At 38.4% G+C, this 18,772-nt stretch overlaps 2 protein-coding genes across 4 annotated transcripts in view; one reads left to right on the forward strand and one right to left on the reverse strand.

Annotated features, from left to right (window-relative positions):
• Positions 1-7,229: 7,229 nt before the first annotated feature.
• On the reverse strand, positions 7,230-11,128 carry LOC143151965 (NAD kinase 2, mitochondrial). Of its 3 annotated transcripts, none has more exons than XM_076321525.1 (6): positions 10,780-11,128; positions 9,410-9,707; positions 9,007-9,330; positions 8,827-8,911; positions 8,482-8,746; positions 7,230-8,419 (listed from the first exon to the last, which is right to left on the reverse strand). In XM_076321525.1, exons 1-6 carry the CDS (start codon positions 10,811-10,813, stop codon positions 8,187-8,189), a joined length of 1,239 nt encoding a protein of 412 aa, XP_076177640.1. In that variant the 5' UTR covers positions 10,814-11,128; the 3' UTR covers positions 7,230-8,186. The 3 variants fall into 3 exon arrangements, with proteins under 3 accessions (XP_076177640.1, XP_076177643.1, XP_076177641.1); XM_076321528.1 differs by having other exon boundaries at positions 10,784-11,127; XM_076321526.1 differs by lacking the exon at positions 10,780-11,128 and adding an exon at positions 10,116-10,330.
• Positions 11,129-12,006: 878 nt separating this feature from the next.
• Positions 12,007-18,772, forward strand: part of LOC143151879 (uncharacterized) — a 43,528-nt gene continuing 36,762 nt past the window's right edge. The window contains exon 1 of the mRNA XM_076321356.1: positions 12,007-12,514. The gene's annotated coding sequence lies outside the window, so the exon portion shown is untranslated. The remainder of the gene's footprint in view (positions 12,515-18,772) is intronic.

Below are 18,772 nucleotides of genomic sequence, written 5' to 3' on the forward strand. Positions count from 1 at the left end.
CGAGTATATTAACCATATACTCGCGAGCAACGATATTTCTGGTTTTACTTGTACGTATTTCTTAGTTGAGGTTGTAGGGCCTTCTTGTATACCGCGTTCTTTATACCGCGATATAATTATTTAGCGAAGAAGTCGGATACCCTCCGACTTCGCAATTCTATCGATTAGTATTACGCGAAAACGATATTGTCGAATATTTGATTATTTTATATATTGTTCGAGTCTCGCGTTAGAATATTATTCGAGTATTAACGTTTATCCGTAGCTTTTATGCTACATTTTATATACAAGAAGGCATTTCGCGATGGTTAGATTTCCAAGTCAAAGTAACAGATTTGTACACAATTTTCCAACTTTGAAATAATTTACTTTGACGACGAAATCGACCAAGGGTTATTCAAATTTTTCAATAATTAAATATTCTATATTAGATTTTCTATTATTCAATTCTAGTTATTCAATTTTTTCTTACGAATAATTCACTTACAAGTAACTTCTTTGCATAGTAGTATTTTTCAATTTTCTCTTGATTTTTCACAAATAAAAAGTCGAGTCATTTTATCGGAACGAAAGAATAAAAGAATCTCGTTAGATACTAGTTAAGCTAACCACACGTTTCTAGTTGAGGATTTTCAGCATAATTTTCCGTGTTCGTTGCCTGAACTCGTTCAAGTGCCCAGGTGCTACTTGCTCGAGCGAGGGCAACGGGCACGATGACTTCTTAGTCCGTAAGATTAATAATAATAATATATATGAGTGTCTGACAATGCGCTGGCGTATCGTGCACGACGTAATTACCACATGTATGTGTGGTTAGGCTGTGGAATTGCGTCGTTTCGCGAAATTATATCATAGAGACCACGAATCGAAGAATACTCTGTATTCTTGTAATATGACTACGTCGTATTATCAATGACGGTAACTATCTATATTGACTTAACTTTTGCTATTACATTCACGCGACAATTATTCACGCGACGATTGCTCTCTTTAAAGAGCCACGCGATAAATTCTTACGCTCGTTACGAGTAGATATACGCAAAGATCGCCAGCCATTGTCAGACAATTTCAGGAACTTGGTATGTACCCTTAGAGTGTGTATGTTGTGATAAGCTCGGGTGTCGGAGGCGTCCCGGGGACGCCTCCCTAGGTTAGGCTTTTGCACCCGGGCGTTATGAATGAGAACCGTGGAGTGCTTGTGTTTGAGAGAATGCGTTTTGCCATTTTTTAAATATAGGTCTAGGGAGGTCAGGTAACTTACCTTCTCGTATGTGTGCTATGAACGGGTAGGTAGGGCCAGGGCAGGTCGTCACATTCTCAATTCGGGTAGGCGCGTTTTCGCGTGACGTACCTGCACCTGTAGGACAATTCGAAGAATCGATAGCGAAGCTGGTGCAAACGAATAATATCGTTTGCATCTAGCGTAGCTTTCTATTCTTCGGGTTTCTCTGCTTTAATTGTTCGCGGACGCGGTCGCGTCGAATTAGGGCCTCGAAACGAACGAACGCTCGACATTCCATTTGTTCACGCGTGCATTGCACGACCAACGATTTCTGAATCGTTTGCACGGTCGCACGCGTTTTGTACGCGGATTTCGCGAAACCGTAGGGTTTCAGATCGGGCAATGCCGCCCGAAGAGAGAACAGGCTGGAAGCCGAAGAGGCCCTAGACAAATCGTCTCAAGAGTGGGCTGCAACGAATGACTCTCCATCTTCGGATGTATCTATCCGAGGATGGAAAGTCATTACTATTACTATTTTGTCACTGTACTCGCACGTAATTCTGTAGTAGTTAGTTTGTTTGGCACGTGTACACTTGTGTGTACCACACGTGCCGTGGCACCTGATCCCCCAATTATATCGGGCAATTCGTAGTTTAATTAGCGTTGCGAACAAGAAACCATCACGGTTTGAATTAGCGTTGCGAATCAGAAGGAATCGCGATTGCGATTAGATACATGGACGAGAAATCGTCACTATTTGAATTAGAGTTGCGAACAAGCCATGATCGCGATTTGAGTTAGCTTTGCGAATGAGAAAGGATCGCGTTTGAATTAGAGTTGCGAACAAATACCAATCGCGATTGCAATTAGCTGTACGGACGATAAATCTTCACGATTTGAATTAGCGTTGCGAACAAATACCAATCGCGATTGGAATTAGCTATACAAATAGTAATTATAGTTCGAATTAGCGTTGCGAACGAATATCGAGCGCGTTTGCTTTTCATTTTGCGAGATCTGAATGCAGATTGCATTTATTTCTAAAATAGCGTTGCGTTCGATGAGTACTGACCGATCGCGATTACTTTTAGCGTTGCGAACGTCGAATATTGATCGCGGTTTGTATTTGTATTTTCAATTAGCGTTGCGATATCGATCGATCGCGTCTTTTTTCAATTAGTGTTGCGATATCGATTGATCGCGTATTTTTTCAATTAGCGTTGCGACTCCCTAAACGCCCAAAAATTGCCACTGGAATCACCATTGGAATCACGAAACAGCTGAATCAGCTGTCCAAGACGTGATTCACCCGCAGTCTGAAATGACTGCACAAAATAACTATTAATGTTAGCGTTGCGTATTATTTAACAAACATTGGTGCACGGTATTCAATTAGCGTTGCGAACTATAAAGCGCCCTAACGTGGTTGCTTTCGGGAGTCTTTTCATTTTGCATTTTACTATATATATTAGTGTTGCGAATAACGAAGCACCTCGCGCGATTTTTATTGCGAATTTTTTTTATATTTCGATCAGTTAACTTCACGAATATGAAAGCAACCGATTTGGTTGCTCTCGGGAGTATCTTTCTTTTTTCTCATTACTATATATTTAATAAAGTAGTGTTGCGAAAAAAGCACGGTCCACTCACGGGTTTGTTTGCATATTTGAGAAGTGGACCATATTGCAAATAAATTGCAATTGTCGCGAAAGTCGAGCGTTTGTAACTGAAAATACTGCTGAAACGTAGAATCGTATCTGAAATGTAATTTTTACGAATCATACATATTTATTACACATTTGGTGTATTTGTATAATAATTCTGGTACGGTGCCAGTAAAACGATGACGATGATAAATTTAACGAATTATTGTAGCTTCTACAATAGAGGGTATTCGTTGTTAAGTTTGCTACGGGATATATTATTTTTACAAGCGTAGTTGATTTACACAAAAATTAGTGTAACGAAGTAGCGTATTTATTTTATAAATATTCGAAGTTCTTTGCATCGATCAAAGTCGACTCGCGACCGTTGCGTAATTTAATGAAAAATTAAAATACTCGTACCGAAAAAGTACGCAAACTGCAATTCGATAGTTTGTATTGATAATAAATTTTCAAGTAGAGTCTATATTATCGCGTCGTTATCGTTTACTTCTGGATGCAAAAATAATTTAGATTAAATCCAGTAAAATATGATTATTCCAATATCAATGACGTTAAAAATATTTTTAAATTTGTGGATTCTCGTTAAATAATATATAAAATAAAATTGAAATTCAATTTTTATGTAACAAAGAAACAATTAAAATTTTAGTTTTCCGGTGTCAGTGTTATTGTGATTGACATAAAATACCAATTTTGACTGTGCATAATTTTTTTTTCCGTCTAATAACAAATTTTATTTTCAGCCATTTTCTTTCTTCTATTTCTATGTCTACTAATCGACAAAATAAGTTCTGTTTTAGGGTATGTGTGTATGCATATTTTGAATTGGGACTACAGATAAGCGCAAAGAGGAATGACAAATGTAAAGGAAACGGAAATGGAGTGTGAGAAGTTCAGAATGGAACTGCAGAGGAAAAAATGGTAAAACTTATGACACTGCGTCTAATATCTTTCAATTTATGTTTCAGGACAATCATCGTGTCACCGATCACCAAAACAAAAAGGAAACATACAATGTTTCCTCGCATATTTCTAGATATTTCCATTAGGTAGGATGAAAATGAAATTAGATATTTAGTTAGGTAGACTCTTAGGTATGACATTGTATTTAATACCCACAGTTTATATTTCAGGACAATCTCCGTGGTACCGATCATCGAAAGAAGAAGGAAACATATAAGGTTTCCTTGTTCTTTTCTAGATATTTATATTAGGTAGGATATGAATGAAATTAGATGTTTAGTTAGGTAGGCTTTACTCGTAATTTAACATTAGCTTTTATATAGGGAGGATATTACTATTAAGTGCAATTTAATGAGGTAGGGTTATGCTCCATTTTGCATTGACTTGTACTCCATTTTGCATCGACTTGTACTCCATTTTGCATCGACTTGCACTCCATTTTGCTTCGACTTGTACTCCATTTTGCTTCGACTTGTACTCCATTTTGCTTCGACTTGTACTCCATTTTGCTTCGACTTGTGTCATAGTTAGCCTTTTCAAGGCAGATTCTTCTGAAAACTTTAACGGTTGTTGGTTCTTCGAGCAACGATCTAACCACGATCGTTGCTTTGTTGAGTCGTATGTTAGGAAAGTTGTAAATCAAAATTCTGTAAATGGAGGGTGGTTGGGTAGGGTTAGGGTAGGTCTCCACACGCAGCAACCTCCACGTGGTGAGACCTGGGCAATCTATATTATTTAGTATGTAATTACTAATTACATTATAGCAGTATAATGCAATTATTAACTACATACAAATAACATGAGCGAATAGCTGCGGTCTTTCTTGTAGACTTTACCGTAAACCTAGTTTGATTCTTGTGTACATCAGTGTATCTAAGCTAGACAATGTTTCATTCAGCCATTCGACGTATCATTTGCATTTTCAGTCCTTGACTTTCCTTCGTTACTCAATCGCTGTAGCAATGTAGAATTCGGACAGTAGAAACGCGAGTATATGGTCAGACAAGTGGATTTGCGAATAAATGTTCAGGCACGTAGTATTATTCCGTACATGGTCAGACAACTGGCATATTGTCTATAGCTAGACAAGTAGTATCGCCCAGTCTATTATCAGACAAGTAGTATCTCCCGTCTTTGTCAGACAAATGGTATAATCCCGTTCCCGATTAAACAAGTGGTACATCCCAGTCGGTTGTCAGACAAGTAGTATAGTCCCGTCCATGGTCAGGCAATTTGGTATATCCTGTCCATGGTCAGCCAAGTAGTATGGCTCCGTCTATTATCAGACAAGTAGTATGATCCCCCCGTTTCGTGGTCAGATAAGTAGTATGACCCCGTACATAGTCAGACAATTGACATAACCCGGTCTGTGGTCAGACAAGTAGTATTACATCTCATTTATGGTTTGCACGTAGAAAATGTGAGTCTATGGTTAGACATGCAGACATGCGTGTGTATGATCAGACAGGTTGAAATGCGGTTGTATGAACAGACTATTAGACATAAAGAGAGAGTTAGTAAATTATTGGCCAGATTGGAGGATGGGGTAATCATTTGCACTTCGAATAAGCGCAGAAACATTAAAATTATGTAATTTTTAACGAAGTTATAGCTATTTTGCGAACCCCTTGTTTTTTCAATACTTGCGTTTCGTTCGTTAATCGGGCACTGTAGCAACGTAAAATTCAAACAGCCACAACTTTGTTAATACTGAACGCAGATTATTGCTATGATGATCAAATTAAAGCTTAAACATTCCGCTTCGTTTGCACTATGGCCTATTTTATTACGGTCTACGTAGGAGTAAGGAAATCGTCAATTAAAGACGGTGTTTTCAAATTCTACAAGTTGCAAGTATTCGAGGTGGCATTTTGCTCGTAAAAAATTAAGTTTGTAAATTATTGGCTAGATTGTCGGAAAGAGTAATCATTTTCCCTTTAAATAAGCGCAACGTCATTAAAATAGGGCGATTTTTAACGAAATTATAGCCATTTTACGAAGTTCTTGCATTTTCAATCGTTGCATCTGTTTTCGGTGGTGGCGCCGTCTGTGGCTATTGGGCCAAGTTTGTCGAGAAATGATTCCTATTTGCATCGCTAGATGGCGACTCAAGGACTATATTCGCTATTTTGCAACTTTAAATTTGACATGTGCAAATTTTGTTGCACATATACTACAACTTGCGCCATCTGTGGCTATTGGGTCAAGTTTGTCGAGAAATGATTCCTGTTTGCATCGCCAGATGACGACTCAAGGACTATATTCGTTATTTTGCAGCTTTAAATTTACATGTGCAAATTTTGTTGCACATATACTACAACTCGCGCCATCTGTGGCTATTCGGCCAAGTTTATCAAGGAATAATAACTATTTATGTTACTAGATGGCAGAACGATGCATATTCTATTAGGTTTAAATCATTTTTTTTACATAAACAAACAATTAATCCGAGTAATTTAGAAATCTAGGTTGAATCAATTGATGTATTTTTAAAATAAAGCATTGTTTGTGATGTAATTTACAAATAAAGTATTAATAAAACAGATAGTGATTCGATAACACGAATTAATCATTCTTAGCGTTGCAAGTACTCCCATTACTTGTTTATTTATGTTAAGAAGCGATTAAAACTGATAGAAAGAGAATATAGGCCTTGAGTCACCATCTGACTACGCAAATAGGAATCATTCCTCGACAAACTTGGCCGAGTAGCCTCAGATAGCGCCATTTTTATTATACGTGCAACGTATGAACAATTTAATTATATTAAATAATTTTGCAAACAGTTAGAAATTCTCCGAATCTTCTAAAAATTGCCTTTCAAATAAGCGCAATAGCATTAAAATAAGGCGATTTTTAACGAAATTATAGCCATTTTACGAAGCCCTTGCATTTTCAATCGGTGCATCTCCTCGATGATGGCGCCATCTATGACTACTGGGCCAAGTTTGTCGAGGAATGATTCTTATTTGTTCCGCCAGATGGCGACTCAAGGACTATATTTGCTTTTTCTCCGTTCTCTTTTTCGCTCATTTTAAAAGGAAATGATTATACTTGTCGATTCTCTGAAAAATAAATTATTAATTCAACTAAATTCAACACCGAGCTAATCGGCTGTGAACTTAAAATAATTTCTTATGTTACACAAATATTTTGGCAGAAAATTTTTGTAAAGCGCATAAAAATTGTGAGTATTTAGTAAAACGTGTCGTGTAACACAAGTAGATTTCTGGGGTCTAAATGCAACTTGATCATTCCTCCCTTAGAATATGTAATATTTTGTTCACGTATTCGTGAACACATCTATTTCGGTTTTTTATTTTAGAATAATCTGCAATCTATTTATTATGTAAGACTATAATTAATAGTATTCAAGCACACGGGGAATATATAATACATGCATGTAACATGAATCGCTTTAATTAATGCGATAATTAGAAGTATAATACAAACAGCGTAATTCTGTATCGCAAATAGATTGCCATTTAAACATAGATTGTAACAAAATTCATAAATATAGTTTATTTCGTTCGTGTATACCGATTATACCTATCGTTCACCACATTATAAGTTTCGAAAATCCATGTTATCAATTTTCGTGATTCTTCCTTGTAACGTGTCATGTAAAACGGCATTATTAACATTGTTGTTTTAATTTAATTATCTTATTTGTTTAATAAACTTGATAGTTTAACAGTTACGATCTTATCTTGAATGTATAGTTTGTTCAAGGCAAAATTATTTTCCATCTTAACGTTTTTGTTGATCGAACCTATATTTCTGAATTTAAAATCATAGTATGTGAATTACAACTCTATAAAATTAAAAATGTATCATGTCATAAAAAAATCAAGATGACCTTGATTCTTTTTTTAATGGCTAAATATGTAGCCATTCAATATCTGACTAACTTTTGTTAAAAGCATATTTTTTGGTATATTAGCAGAAATGCTTGAAAAATGATGATCAAACTTAAAAGTTACACCTTGTTTTCAACTTTTATATTGGTCCTGTTACTGTATTTCTATTGAAAGGCGGTATGCACTTAATCGTGTACCTGATTGGGTTAATTGTTTATTATGGACATACACTAACGAAGTCCAAAAATTGAATTCTACTTAACATTAAATTAAATGTCCATTCCCAGCTATAAAACAAAAACATTCAACTTTTCTCCGTTGCTTCGAAAAGTTACATAAGTACTGTTGCACATTTTGGTTTCCCTTGATTCTTTGGCTAGTAGATTATGATCTATTCATCTACACCCAAGTTATTTCTTATTAACACTTTGTGAGGTTAATTTAATTTTATCTTTAATAGTGTATGTGTAATCTTCAATCTTGAAGGCTTAAATATTGTAAAGAATCTTCAGGATAAGTCTCTAATATTGCTGTAGTTCCAAAATTAAAAGGTACCGCTATGCCACCGTCGAGAACTAGACCGCCATTGAAACACTGTGATCTTGCTGTTAACGTGTGACAAAATCCACGAGAATGCAAACACTTTGGTACAGGCCAGTGATCACTTACTATCATGTCCCTTATAGCATAACACATTTTTAATTCACCTAAAACACGAAACAGAAATTAGTACATATTTTATGATCACATTGCCACCCAGCACACTTACTAGGATCAAAACACAAGCTACTATTAAATAAGGAGCAAATTTTCATAATTTCCTCGGTATTAAAGTATCGCGTTTCATTTGTAAGATTCAGTATCTCTTGTACTATCTGTGGATTGACACTATTTATTGATTTGTGCCAAGATGTTGATCCCGTTCCAGTACTAACACATAGTCCAGAACTTTTTGTCATGTGATACTTTTTTTCAGCATCTACTTTAATGAGCAAATCACTTGTTCTAGCTGATAATGTTTCTGCTATAAAAACCTAATTACAGAGAACAAAATTCTACTAACATTTAATGACTCAAAAAATACATGTAAGTATCAAATGAAAATGAATCTCACTTCATTTAATGCTAACCAGGGTAAACGTCTCTCTTTTGGTAAGCTATTGCTGGGTATTTCTTCCTTCATGTCTTGTGTGTAGAATCTATAAATAATAGAAAATAAATTAAATGTTAGATTGTATCCAATTTATATAATTTATATATTATATAAAAAACTAAAGTGATTCAGTTTTATTACTTTTCGCCACCTGCAACACGACCTTTTTCATGCGTGTGAAAAGGAGGTTCCCATATGGCATCTCCCTTTAATGTTGTTCGAATTCTTCTTCTCATTATTACATAATAATGACCTGCTTTTAGCTTTTCAAAAATTTCAGGTATTCTCTTTGTATATTTTGGTGGTAACATAAGAAATCCTTCAGACCCTTTTGGATATGAATTAATACCTATTATTGGTTTTTTGTTATTGTATATCATATTTGATGCTAAAAGAAATGTCCCATCACCACCAATTGGAAGAATTAAATCAGCCCAACTAAAATTTGATTGGTCAAGATTTTGTCTGTAACACATTTTTAATCGTTTAATATTGTATTGTTAATAGTTATTCTATTTAAAATATTTATAAATATTATATTTACCTGCTTATTATCCTATATTCTATGTTCATCTTTCTCAAAACTTCAATTACTTGATCTTGCACATTTTTTGTTGCAATGTGAGTAGCCAACATAGCATCATAATTGGAACCTCTTTCCAATAATTTCAATTTTAACTGTGCTTCAGTCAATTCTGGTTCTCGTAACTTTTCAAAGTAATATCGTGACAATTTAGCCACAATAAGTACACGCTTTGGTACAAAGCTAGATGCATTTCTTAGGAATAGTCGAAGACCAGTGCCAACATAGTAGTGGCATGGTTGTAAAAATTGTAAAGTTCCTAAAATTGTACAAAATAGAAATATAAATTACTAGTATCTGTTTTAAGAATTTTATTATGAAATAATCATAAAAAATATTATATGAAATGATAAAACAAATTTATATCTTGTTAATAACTAACAGATACTTTTATATGTTACAAATTTAGTTTTTGAACCACTTTTCATGGTACACAATTATTATATAACATTACATTCATATAATACACTTAATAAACATTTTTTTTGAATCAACCAAATTTCTCTCATATTAATAATAAAATATCTCATTTAGAAAAATTCAAATTATTCTGCAATTTATTATTTTGTTCAAATGCTTTAAAATATAAAAAATCGTTCAATTTTTATATCTCGACGTTTCATAAAATAAATACAACCAAAACTTTAATATACTGAGTATAACATACTTATTAACAAATATGTAATAATCGAGCTACACCGACACGGGGATTGTTCAGACTACCAAGAAAACGTTATCAACGTGATGTATCAGATTTGAACCAGGCTTTTACTGGTGAAAGTATAGAAAAATAAAGAAATTAACTGTATAGGTTATTATTTCTGAGAAAATAATAAAAAGAATTTTCAAGTTATATGTTCAGTAATATTAAATTTTTGTAATAATGATAATATGATTAAGCCTGTAAAGACATTAGGTTCGTGTTGTAAAAGTCGACAGTTCATATTCCTATATATTTTTTTAAATCTTATCTGCGCTTCTTAAATTAATCTTCCTTTTTATTAAAGCATTATACCAATTAAATTAAGATTGAATTCTCAAAATGCTTTCTAAGTTAATAATTGTCACACGTTTTTTTTGATAGAAATGTTAGTTTAAACAAAATATACGGGTTATAATCAGAATTTAGCACTTTTTTTTTAACGAATAAACACTCTAGAAGAAAAAGTCCTTAGGGTTAATCTCTATAAATTCTATACTTTCACTGATAAAAGTCTCATCCAAACTAAACACCATCGTTATTTCAGCAAGTCTTTTGTTTTGCACGTATTTATTAGTCTACTGACATTACGCGCTGTCGTCGGTAGGATTAATAGTTAAAATTCACTTACTAACAGATCTTTGAAGATGGCTGCACGTCGTCATTGTCGAAAAACTTGTGATAAATGTGTACAAAGTATAATATAAAAAAATGGCATGAAATTACATTAAAATATCCCTAACCTCTTTGTCAGCGCATGGAACTTTTATCAAAGTCTAAAGTCATTCATGTTTTTATGGGACTCGACAAGAATGGCGCTGATATCGTCATTTTCGATGCCCACCCCACTACACTATACGTAATCTTTGGTAAAATTGTTTAATACAATCAAGGTATAAGTAATGAATGGAATTCCCATTGTGGAAGATATTAATTTGTTCTTTTTGAAACGAATTAGCACGCCGAATGCGTTTCCTTCTTTTCCACAAGTTTCTAGTTGTTGTATGGCTAAAACTCTAGATGGTGTTACTATAACGACCCGAGTAGGAGCGCAGGGTTTTTATCCCGCGCATTCCACGATAGAGCGGTTCGAACGTTTTGAAACTAACTTACCGTGATTAATCTATATACAACTGTCAACAGCTGCGGAACATTTAAAGTTATAAATAAGTTATAAATTCAACGAATAAACTATTATTTATTATCGTTGTGTTTTTATATTACTTTCGTAACATTTATCGTGACTAGTAGACAGATATCGGAAATCATCATCAAAACGTAACGATACATGCTTAATGAATAGTGTAATGGATCAATAATAGTGTAAATGTTCAATATCGCGGAATCTTAGTAAATTCTCAAACACCATCGCTAACCGTTTGCACGCGAAGATCGACAATGTCAATATTCTCACCGTTTCCTTACGTTTCATATTTCCATTATCGACTGCAATTTTTTGTAAATTTCGCTCGAACGAATCGATTAAGGTTCTCGGTTGGTACTCCAAATACCGAGATAGTTACAGACTCGATTAACCTGGCAACGTTAACGCAGCCGTGCATAGAACCGTTTTGAAAGTAAAATTAATCGTGCGAAACCTATCCTCGCACGTGAGTCACAAGGATCTCGCAATTATAACGTCATAATTGAATCATAGAGAGCGCGTAAGAACGATCGCGCGCGCGCGCGCGCGCTTCCGTCGACCAATGAAAATCCATTTCGTTCTGCGCCACGAAAAAACAAGTACGATAGAAAGAAAACAACTCGCGTGGCCAGTTTTCGTCGAGAATTAAAGCGATCGAAGCGCGAAAGTAGTTACAAAGCGATTATCAACGGTGGTCGCGCGTGCCTCTCGATTCGATTGGTTTCGAGTGCGAAGACTCGTAACACCTATCCGGCGATAAAAGTTAACGACTTAATGAAAACGTCCAGTTAATGGAAGTTGCGCGTCGCGGCTTTGAATAAAGGAGCGCGAATTATTGGCGTTACTCGGAAAGATGATTTCGTTCATTTTTTTTTTTCTTCTTTTTTTTTTCCACGGAATTTCCATAACCGTTATGCCGGTGCGAGATAACAATGCAAATAATTAACCACCAATAAAGCGTTTCCGGGCAGGTTGTGCAACCGAGTGTGTGCGTTTGTGTGTGCCTGTATGTGTGTGTACGCGACGAGCATCGCGAGAAAATCGTTTCGCGCGAATGTTCAAGGTTCGAGCAAAAGCATCCACCTTTCGCTTCGGTATAATTACTGGACTGAGGACTCCTCCGTTGTTTCTTGTTGTTCGTCTCGAGGTTGCTCCTTTGTGACATAAGTATCGACGACCTAGAAGCAATAACCGTTTATTCGGCAGCCAGCACCGTGAAACGGTAATCCCAATTTCTGACAGTTTTTTCAAAAATTTTTCAACCGTTTTTAAGAACAATACGTTAAATTCTCGCGTATAATAGCGAGCGTTGTTTCAATTCCGTTCAATCTCGAGAATTGAAATACACAAACGACCATTTCATTATTTACATCTGGTAAGTGTACAGCGGTGGTGGCTTCTTCGTGACCTTGATTTTGATTCGTCCATAGTACCGGAGTAACGTAATATTTCATTTTCGAACAACAAATTACCGTTTAACGACCGAAGATTACACACATTTAGTTCATAATTACTCCTCGATCTCGGCGACGATTAACGATTATTTTTACTACGACTTCGAAAGACTTTGACTATTTTTTTTTTTTATCTCGGTAAATATAATCTTTTACTCGTCAACGAGTATTTCCAACGTCGAGCCAATTTGAAAATTCAACGTAACATCATTTGTGCTGGTTCGTTAACCGATTGAGATAGACCAAAAGCGATCCGTTGTTAACACGTTGACACCGTGACAGTTTTTCGTACTAAGTGATGCAAAAAGTAGAAAAATTTATCGATGTACTCGTTATTTTATAGAATTACCAACGCGAGTGATAATTCACTCTAATTCAAACTTTACATTAGAGTTCGTGTCCTGTAAGCGCTTGTAAGAGAATCTTCGTAACTTTGGAGCATCGGTCACCGTGTCAATTGCAATGCAATGTAAAGTTACGATTAAACGATAACACGGTACGTGTTATGTTTTCTGTAAGAGAAAAAAGAAGAAGAAGAAAAAATAATTTCCGCGAAATGTTCCGCTCTACGTAAAAATGTACACGCCCGAAGCGCATTGAAGTCTCCGCGATTCAGCGCGCAGTAGAACCCGCGTCCGGATTACAATCGGTCGAAGATTGATAACGGCGTTGGTTTATGTATTTCCACGTGGAGAATAGAACAATCGATCCGGTGCTTACGACCGGTTACACGTGTCTCGGAATAGTTGCAACTTTCTGAATCGGTTGATTATTACGTTGACTCGTAAAACACTCGGATGACGACGACGGTACCAACCGTGGCTTTGTCAGCCATAACATTCGACCAACATGGGCATAATTTACCCCGCGGTCTCTACGATCGATCGTCAATTTGCATACGACGAATCTCCTTTCGACCCGCATTGCATTCGATCGTTGTACAAAGTTAATTTATGCGATGCACGAAGACCGATGTTTCGTGTCGGTCTATTTGAAACCTTCTGCTTGGAACAAAGTTATTAGAACTCGTTAATCAATCCATCTTGCCGCGGATCTAGCGGGTGCCGCGGTTCGAAACAGGCCGCGATAAGTCGCGAAAATAAAAAAAAAACAAAAAAATTGTTTCGAGCTGGTTTTAAAGGGTGATTACGTTGCAGGAAGAATTTCCTCGCCGACGACGCTTTATTACGAGTTCTCGAGGTTACCGATGTTTCCTTACAGCCAAGTACACTGGTCGTACTTGACATTAATAACCATTCGATCATTATAATAACACGACCTTAAAATCCCGTAAAACTCCGGAATTAACAAACCGTTGGGACCGCTTCCTTTGCTATTGTTCCAGAAACAATCGAACGGACATTGCGATTTGTCGGCGGAGCGTTTTAGAAGACGCGTCGCCTACGTGGGCCATCCCGCGGAATATTTATTGCGGAAGATCGGTGATATCGCGTTGAGTATCGCACTCAGGAAATAGAAATACGTAAAAAAAAAAACACACACACACATCGGTGACCTTAAAGAGTCTAGAAAAAATCGCATTACGTAGATAATTATTTCTTCATCGGGAACGTGGACAGTTTCTACTCGTAATGAGTCCTTTCGTAAAACACAGAATCAAGTCCTTATAAAAAAATATATATACATCGATATTTGGTAGAAGAACCTCTAAAGAAAAATATTTAACCATCCACAATTTGTGCTCAGCAATTGTTTCCCATCGATCCAACTAAAGGAGGCAATCACCCAGGTGAAATACGTTGTACAAAAGAAATGAAACGTTACAAATTTCGCGCGAAATAATTTTTCATATCGTCGCGACTGGAGTCGATTGCACCTGACGTACGTTACGAAGTAAACCGATACTTAACGGTACAATATTTCGTACAATTGGCAACCGAATCAGATCCCAGGGAGTAATTTTCGATCGAGACACCCGGTACACCGAGAATCCGTGATTCCGTTCCGTCGAGTTACACGGAGGCCCCCCGATATTAAGACTAATTAACATTACGACGATACGATTTCATTCCGCGCACAATTAGCGGTAAACGCTCGAGCGCGCGGAGGAGACGCTATTTTTGGTTCGGCCGTTAGCAGGTTTCAGCGACGTGAAAAATATACGCGGCTCGCGTACCGCCCCATAGGAACGAGAGAACGCTTATTACCGACCGTTCGCGGAGAAGAAGCGTGTACCCCCACCCGTTCGGCGCGCGGAATTTCTTCGGCTCCTCACCCCCCCTCGTCCGAGCCGTATTATGCGTTACAAGTTCGATTACATTTTAACTTCGCGTCCGGCGGACAATGTTCGTGGGAAATTCTTTTCGAAGGAAATCCTTTACGACCACGAGACGGAACACTCGCCAGACCTGTAATAACATCGCATTTACCAACCGGACCGATAACTATAATTTCGCGCGGGATTGAATCTTTAATTGCACGGATCCCCGTGCGACGACGATCAGCTGGCGCCAGTCGAGAAAACAAGAATAACGCGCGCTCGCGCGAACCAGCCGCGCGTACCATCTCCACGAGTCGCGGATTTCCAGCGCGTGTATCGGTTCGTTTCCTACGTTTCTTTCTGCGTGCTCGCGCACGGAAACGGCTCGCTTCCTATTCGAAAATAACACTCGTCTCGCGAAGATTGCCGCCGCGATTATCGTGCCTGTGAAACAACGCGACGAACGCGGGGAAAAAAAGAAAAAAATGTTTATCCGCGGGGGAATATGTCCGCGAGGATACAAATAATATCTCGAGTCCGCGCGTAACGGGGGGCGTTTTCCGCTGGTCGCTGATTTGCATTTTTTTTTAGCGTGCCGGTGAATCGTGAAATTTTTACGACCGATACAGGAACGTGGGTACGAAACTCGAACGCTGTTAACGTTTCGAGGTATTCGAATCTCGAGCGAACTTTAATAGTATCAGGTCGTTGGGAAAGTTGTTTGGTTTTTTTTTCGAGTGAAAATGAAACACGATTTTCTTTAGAGTTTATAAACGTTTTATTAAAGTATGTATCCTCCATTTTGGAAAACGTGACGACTTTACGAACAACCCGATAGATATTTAATTCCAGCAAAGAATACACGTGTGCGTTCATACACCTCTCGATGTAAGAAGAAAATAACGAACGAGAAAATAATGAGCGATAGAATACCGAACACGACCACTGAACCGTGAAATAATATTTTTTATTCAACGGATGCGGTTTAACGTATCCTTTGTTGCTTTACCGTGTCTCGATAACTTCGTAAGCGAATTCAGCAAGAATGGAAACGATCCGTGTGTATGGAATCGTGCGAGCTGCTTCGGTTCGTCTCACACGTAGCCATTTTTATGCGCTAATAGACCGATTAAAATCAATTACCCGTTCAAGGCCAACGAGAAGTTGCCCCCACCGTTCGAACACTCTCGAGCGGAACAGAAGAGCGAATCGGTGTATCGATTATGTTTGATCAATTCGTACAATCGGTTCCCATTAGCCAGCCTGTACACTGGTACTTTTTCTTCGAAGAAACCGTGTCATCTTTCATGTCGTTACTTTCCTTCGGCGAACTCAAAGGAATTAGAATCCACCAACTTGGAAACTTTCTCGTTAATTTTCGCTTCATTTTTACCCGTCATTGTATCCTCTCGATATACAAGGTGTTCCAAAGAGATAAATTTCGTGAAACAAAGAAAAATAAAATCCCAAATGGGTGTAATTTACAAAGAAAATCGTATACGTTTGTACGAACTACGTCCCTTGTTTCGGTATACTAAATTCCCCCCTGAAATTATTCCCTACATATCGGGTTGTTTCATTTTCACCATAGAAAAAAACGAACAACCCAATAGAACGTTCTGTACAAAAGAAACGCAATCCCTTCATCGTTCCCTTTGGTACAAAATTCGCGTCTCTCCCGGGAACAATGTCAGTGGATGAGCCAGCTATTGACCTTAACACGGTAGCTCGGACGATCGTGTTCGGTTTTGTTATGAGAAAAAAAAAAAGAAGGAGGAAAAAAAAAGTGGCGTTGTATCGCGACGATCCGTATTGCGTAATGCACAATTCCCCGCGAATTAAGCAACGATAAGCGTTCACGGCGTCTTCGGCTCGGCAATTGTTGCTTCGCAGAAGCGCCATTACGGATAATCGTCTTCGGCGCGATGCAACTGACGTCGGGTTAGAAAAATCCGACGCCGGCATCCGAAGGCGAGCGCTTCGATTTTGCACTTCACCTTGCGAAAGGCCGCGCTGGAAGGACGGGGCGTTAAATTATATCGCGTAAGAAACGCGCTCCCGGTGCTCGAATATAACACGTGGAACTCGAAATCCCCCGGGTGGGAAATAAATACCGACGCGACCGAACGGAGCGATCAGTCAATCCGCGAATCCGTCAACGCGCCAGAGTTTGAACGATATCGAATCTCGCTGGTCGACCTGGATACACCAGTCGCGCATCGACATTCTCGAGGATTCGTTATGGAACGAACGTTACTCGGTTCACCGCGCAAGCGTTTCTTCCATCGTAATCAATTGTTTTGCGAGTACGTGGACCGTTGGCGAGCAACGAAGGAATATTTCTCTCGAGCATCGGTCGCTCGATTCGATAATTTACCAACGCTGAAAGCTAAGGGACGTGGATCGACATCGAGCGGTCGTAACTTCGATCGTAACGTGCTTTTCGAATGGGAACGTTCGTTGGTAATCCAAGTGTCTACAAGCTGGCGAAGTATAAATAGTAAAAAGTAAAGTTTCTTTCTACTTGGAAGTTGCAAAGTTAGAAGTACCGGTTGTCGTCGCGGAGAGATACAAATTCGATGTTACTTATCTTTAGCCTCGCGAAGAGTACGTTTGTAAAAGATCGAATAATAGACGCTTCTCGGTTTTAACGAGGTACACGCGGATTGAAATAGTTGGAGGATTGAACACGGTGTGTTCCAGTTTTGCGAAGAGAAATTTCGACGAAGGCCCCATCACCATCGTGATGCGGATCGGACGAGCGAGAAATCTCAATCGTGGAATCGTCGAATATTCAATTACGCAATTCATGCGCGGAGAGGACTCGATTATCGAGAGCGAAAATCACGAGAGCGCGTCGGCTTCGAGACGAGGAGCAAGATCGAGTCGATCCTACGGTCGGGTTCGCGCGAGATTCTTCGGCGTGCAAGTTCAAGGCTCCGCGAGCGATACGGATACCTGCAAGGTCACCGAGTGTGCAAATACCGTGATTATAGCCGCGTACAGGTGCAGCTGCTTTCTCATTGTCGGCAGATGAGACCGGCTGACGTAAACGGCGCGTGAAATCTAAACTCGCGATGACCACGAACGAGGTACCTGGTCACCTCGTTTGCGAAGAATTCTTCGATAAGCGCTACCGTTCAGCGTTTTCCTCGTGCTATGTCCGACTCATTGGCTCCGATGAGTCGCTCAATGGGAATAACAGAGTTAATCATCGGATCGGTTGTCGCTCACTCGACCCCGAAATATCTCTACCGAGAGAAACAGGCGAGGGCCTCTCCTTCATTCATAACCTCGTGAACCTAACAACCTAGATCGGGGGAACACGTCGTACCGGTTTCCGCTTGACTTTCTCAATTTCTTTTTCTCTTTCTTGGTCGGATTTTCGTGCGAGTTTCGGCGAGACCAGTTCGCGCGGGCTGCTCGGGACTATTGGCCTCCGATGCTTAGCAATCTCGAGAGGATTGTAGGAATCGGTGAGAAGATGTCGTGATAATTGATTTTCTCGGGTAATCCGAGTGTGCTTTTAACGGATTTCTCTTTACAATTTCACTTGCCGTCGTGCGAGCACGTTTCTAACGCGCAGCATCGATTCCTTCGAGTTATTCGAATCACCGTGTTACAGAATCGTTCGAATCGTAGACTATCGAGGTATTTATCGAAGTTGCGATCGTAGATCGCTCGAGACTTTTCGGAATCGAGGTGTAACGAACTTGGAATCCTAGCTTCTCGAGATATTTCAAACTTGGAATATTAGATCCTTGAGATACTTGGAACTTGAAATCCTAGATTCTTAAGATACTTC

This window comes from Ptiloglossa arizonensis, chromosome 10 (genome assembly GCF_051014685.1).
Source record: "Ptiloglossa arizonensis isolate GNS036 chromosome 10, iyPtiAriz1_principal, whole genome shotgun sequence".
NCBI lineage: Eukaryota > Metazoa > Arthropoda > Insecta > Hymenoptera > Colletidae > Ptiloglossa > Ptiloglossa arizonensis.

Coding starts and splice junctions, on each gene's coding strand:
- LOC143151965 (XM_076321525.1), bottom strand. CDS start 10,813: ATGACGACGTGCAGCCATCTTCAAAGATCTGTTA. Junction 9,331..9,409: donor GAATATAGGATAATAAGCAG/GTAAATATAATA, acceptor AATGTGTTACAG/ACAAAATCTTGACCAATCAA. Junction 8,420..8,481: donor TAGCTTGTGTTTTGATCCTA/GTAAGTGTGCTG, acceptor TTCGTGTTTTAG/GTGAATTAAAAATGTGTTAT.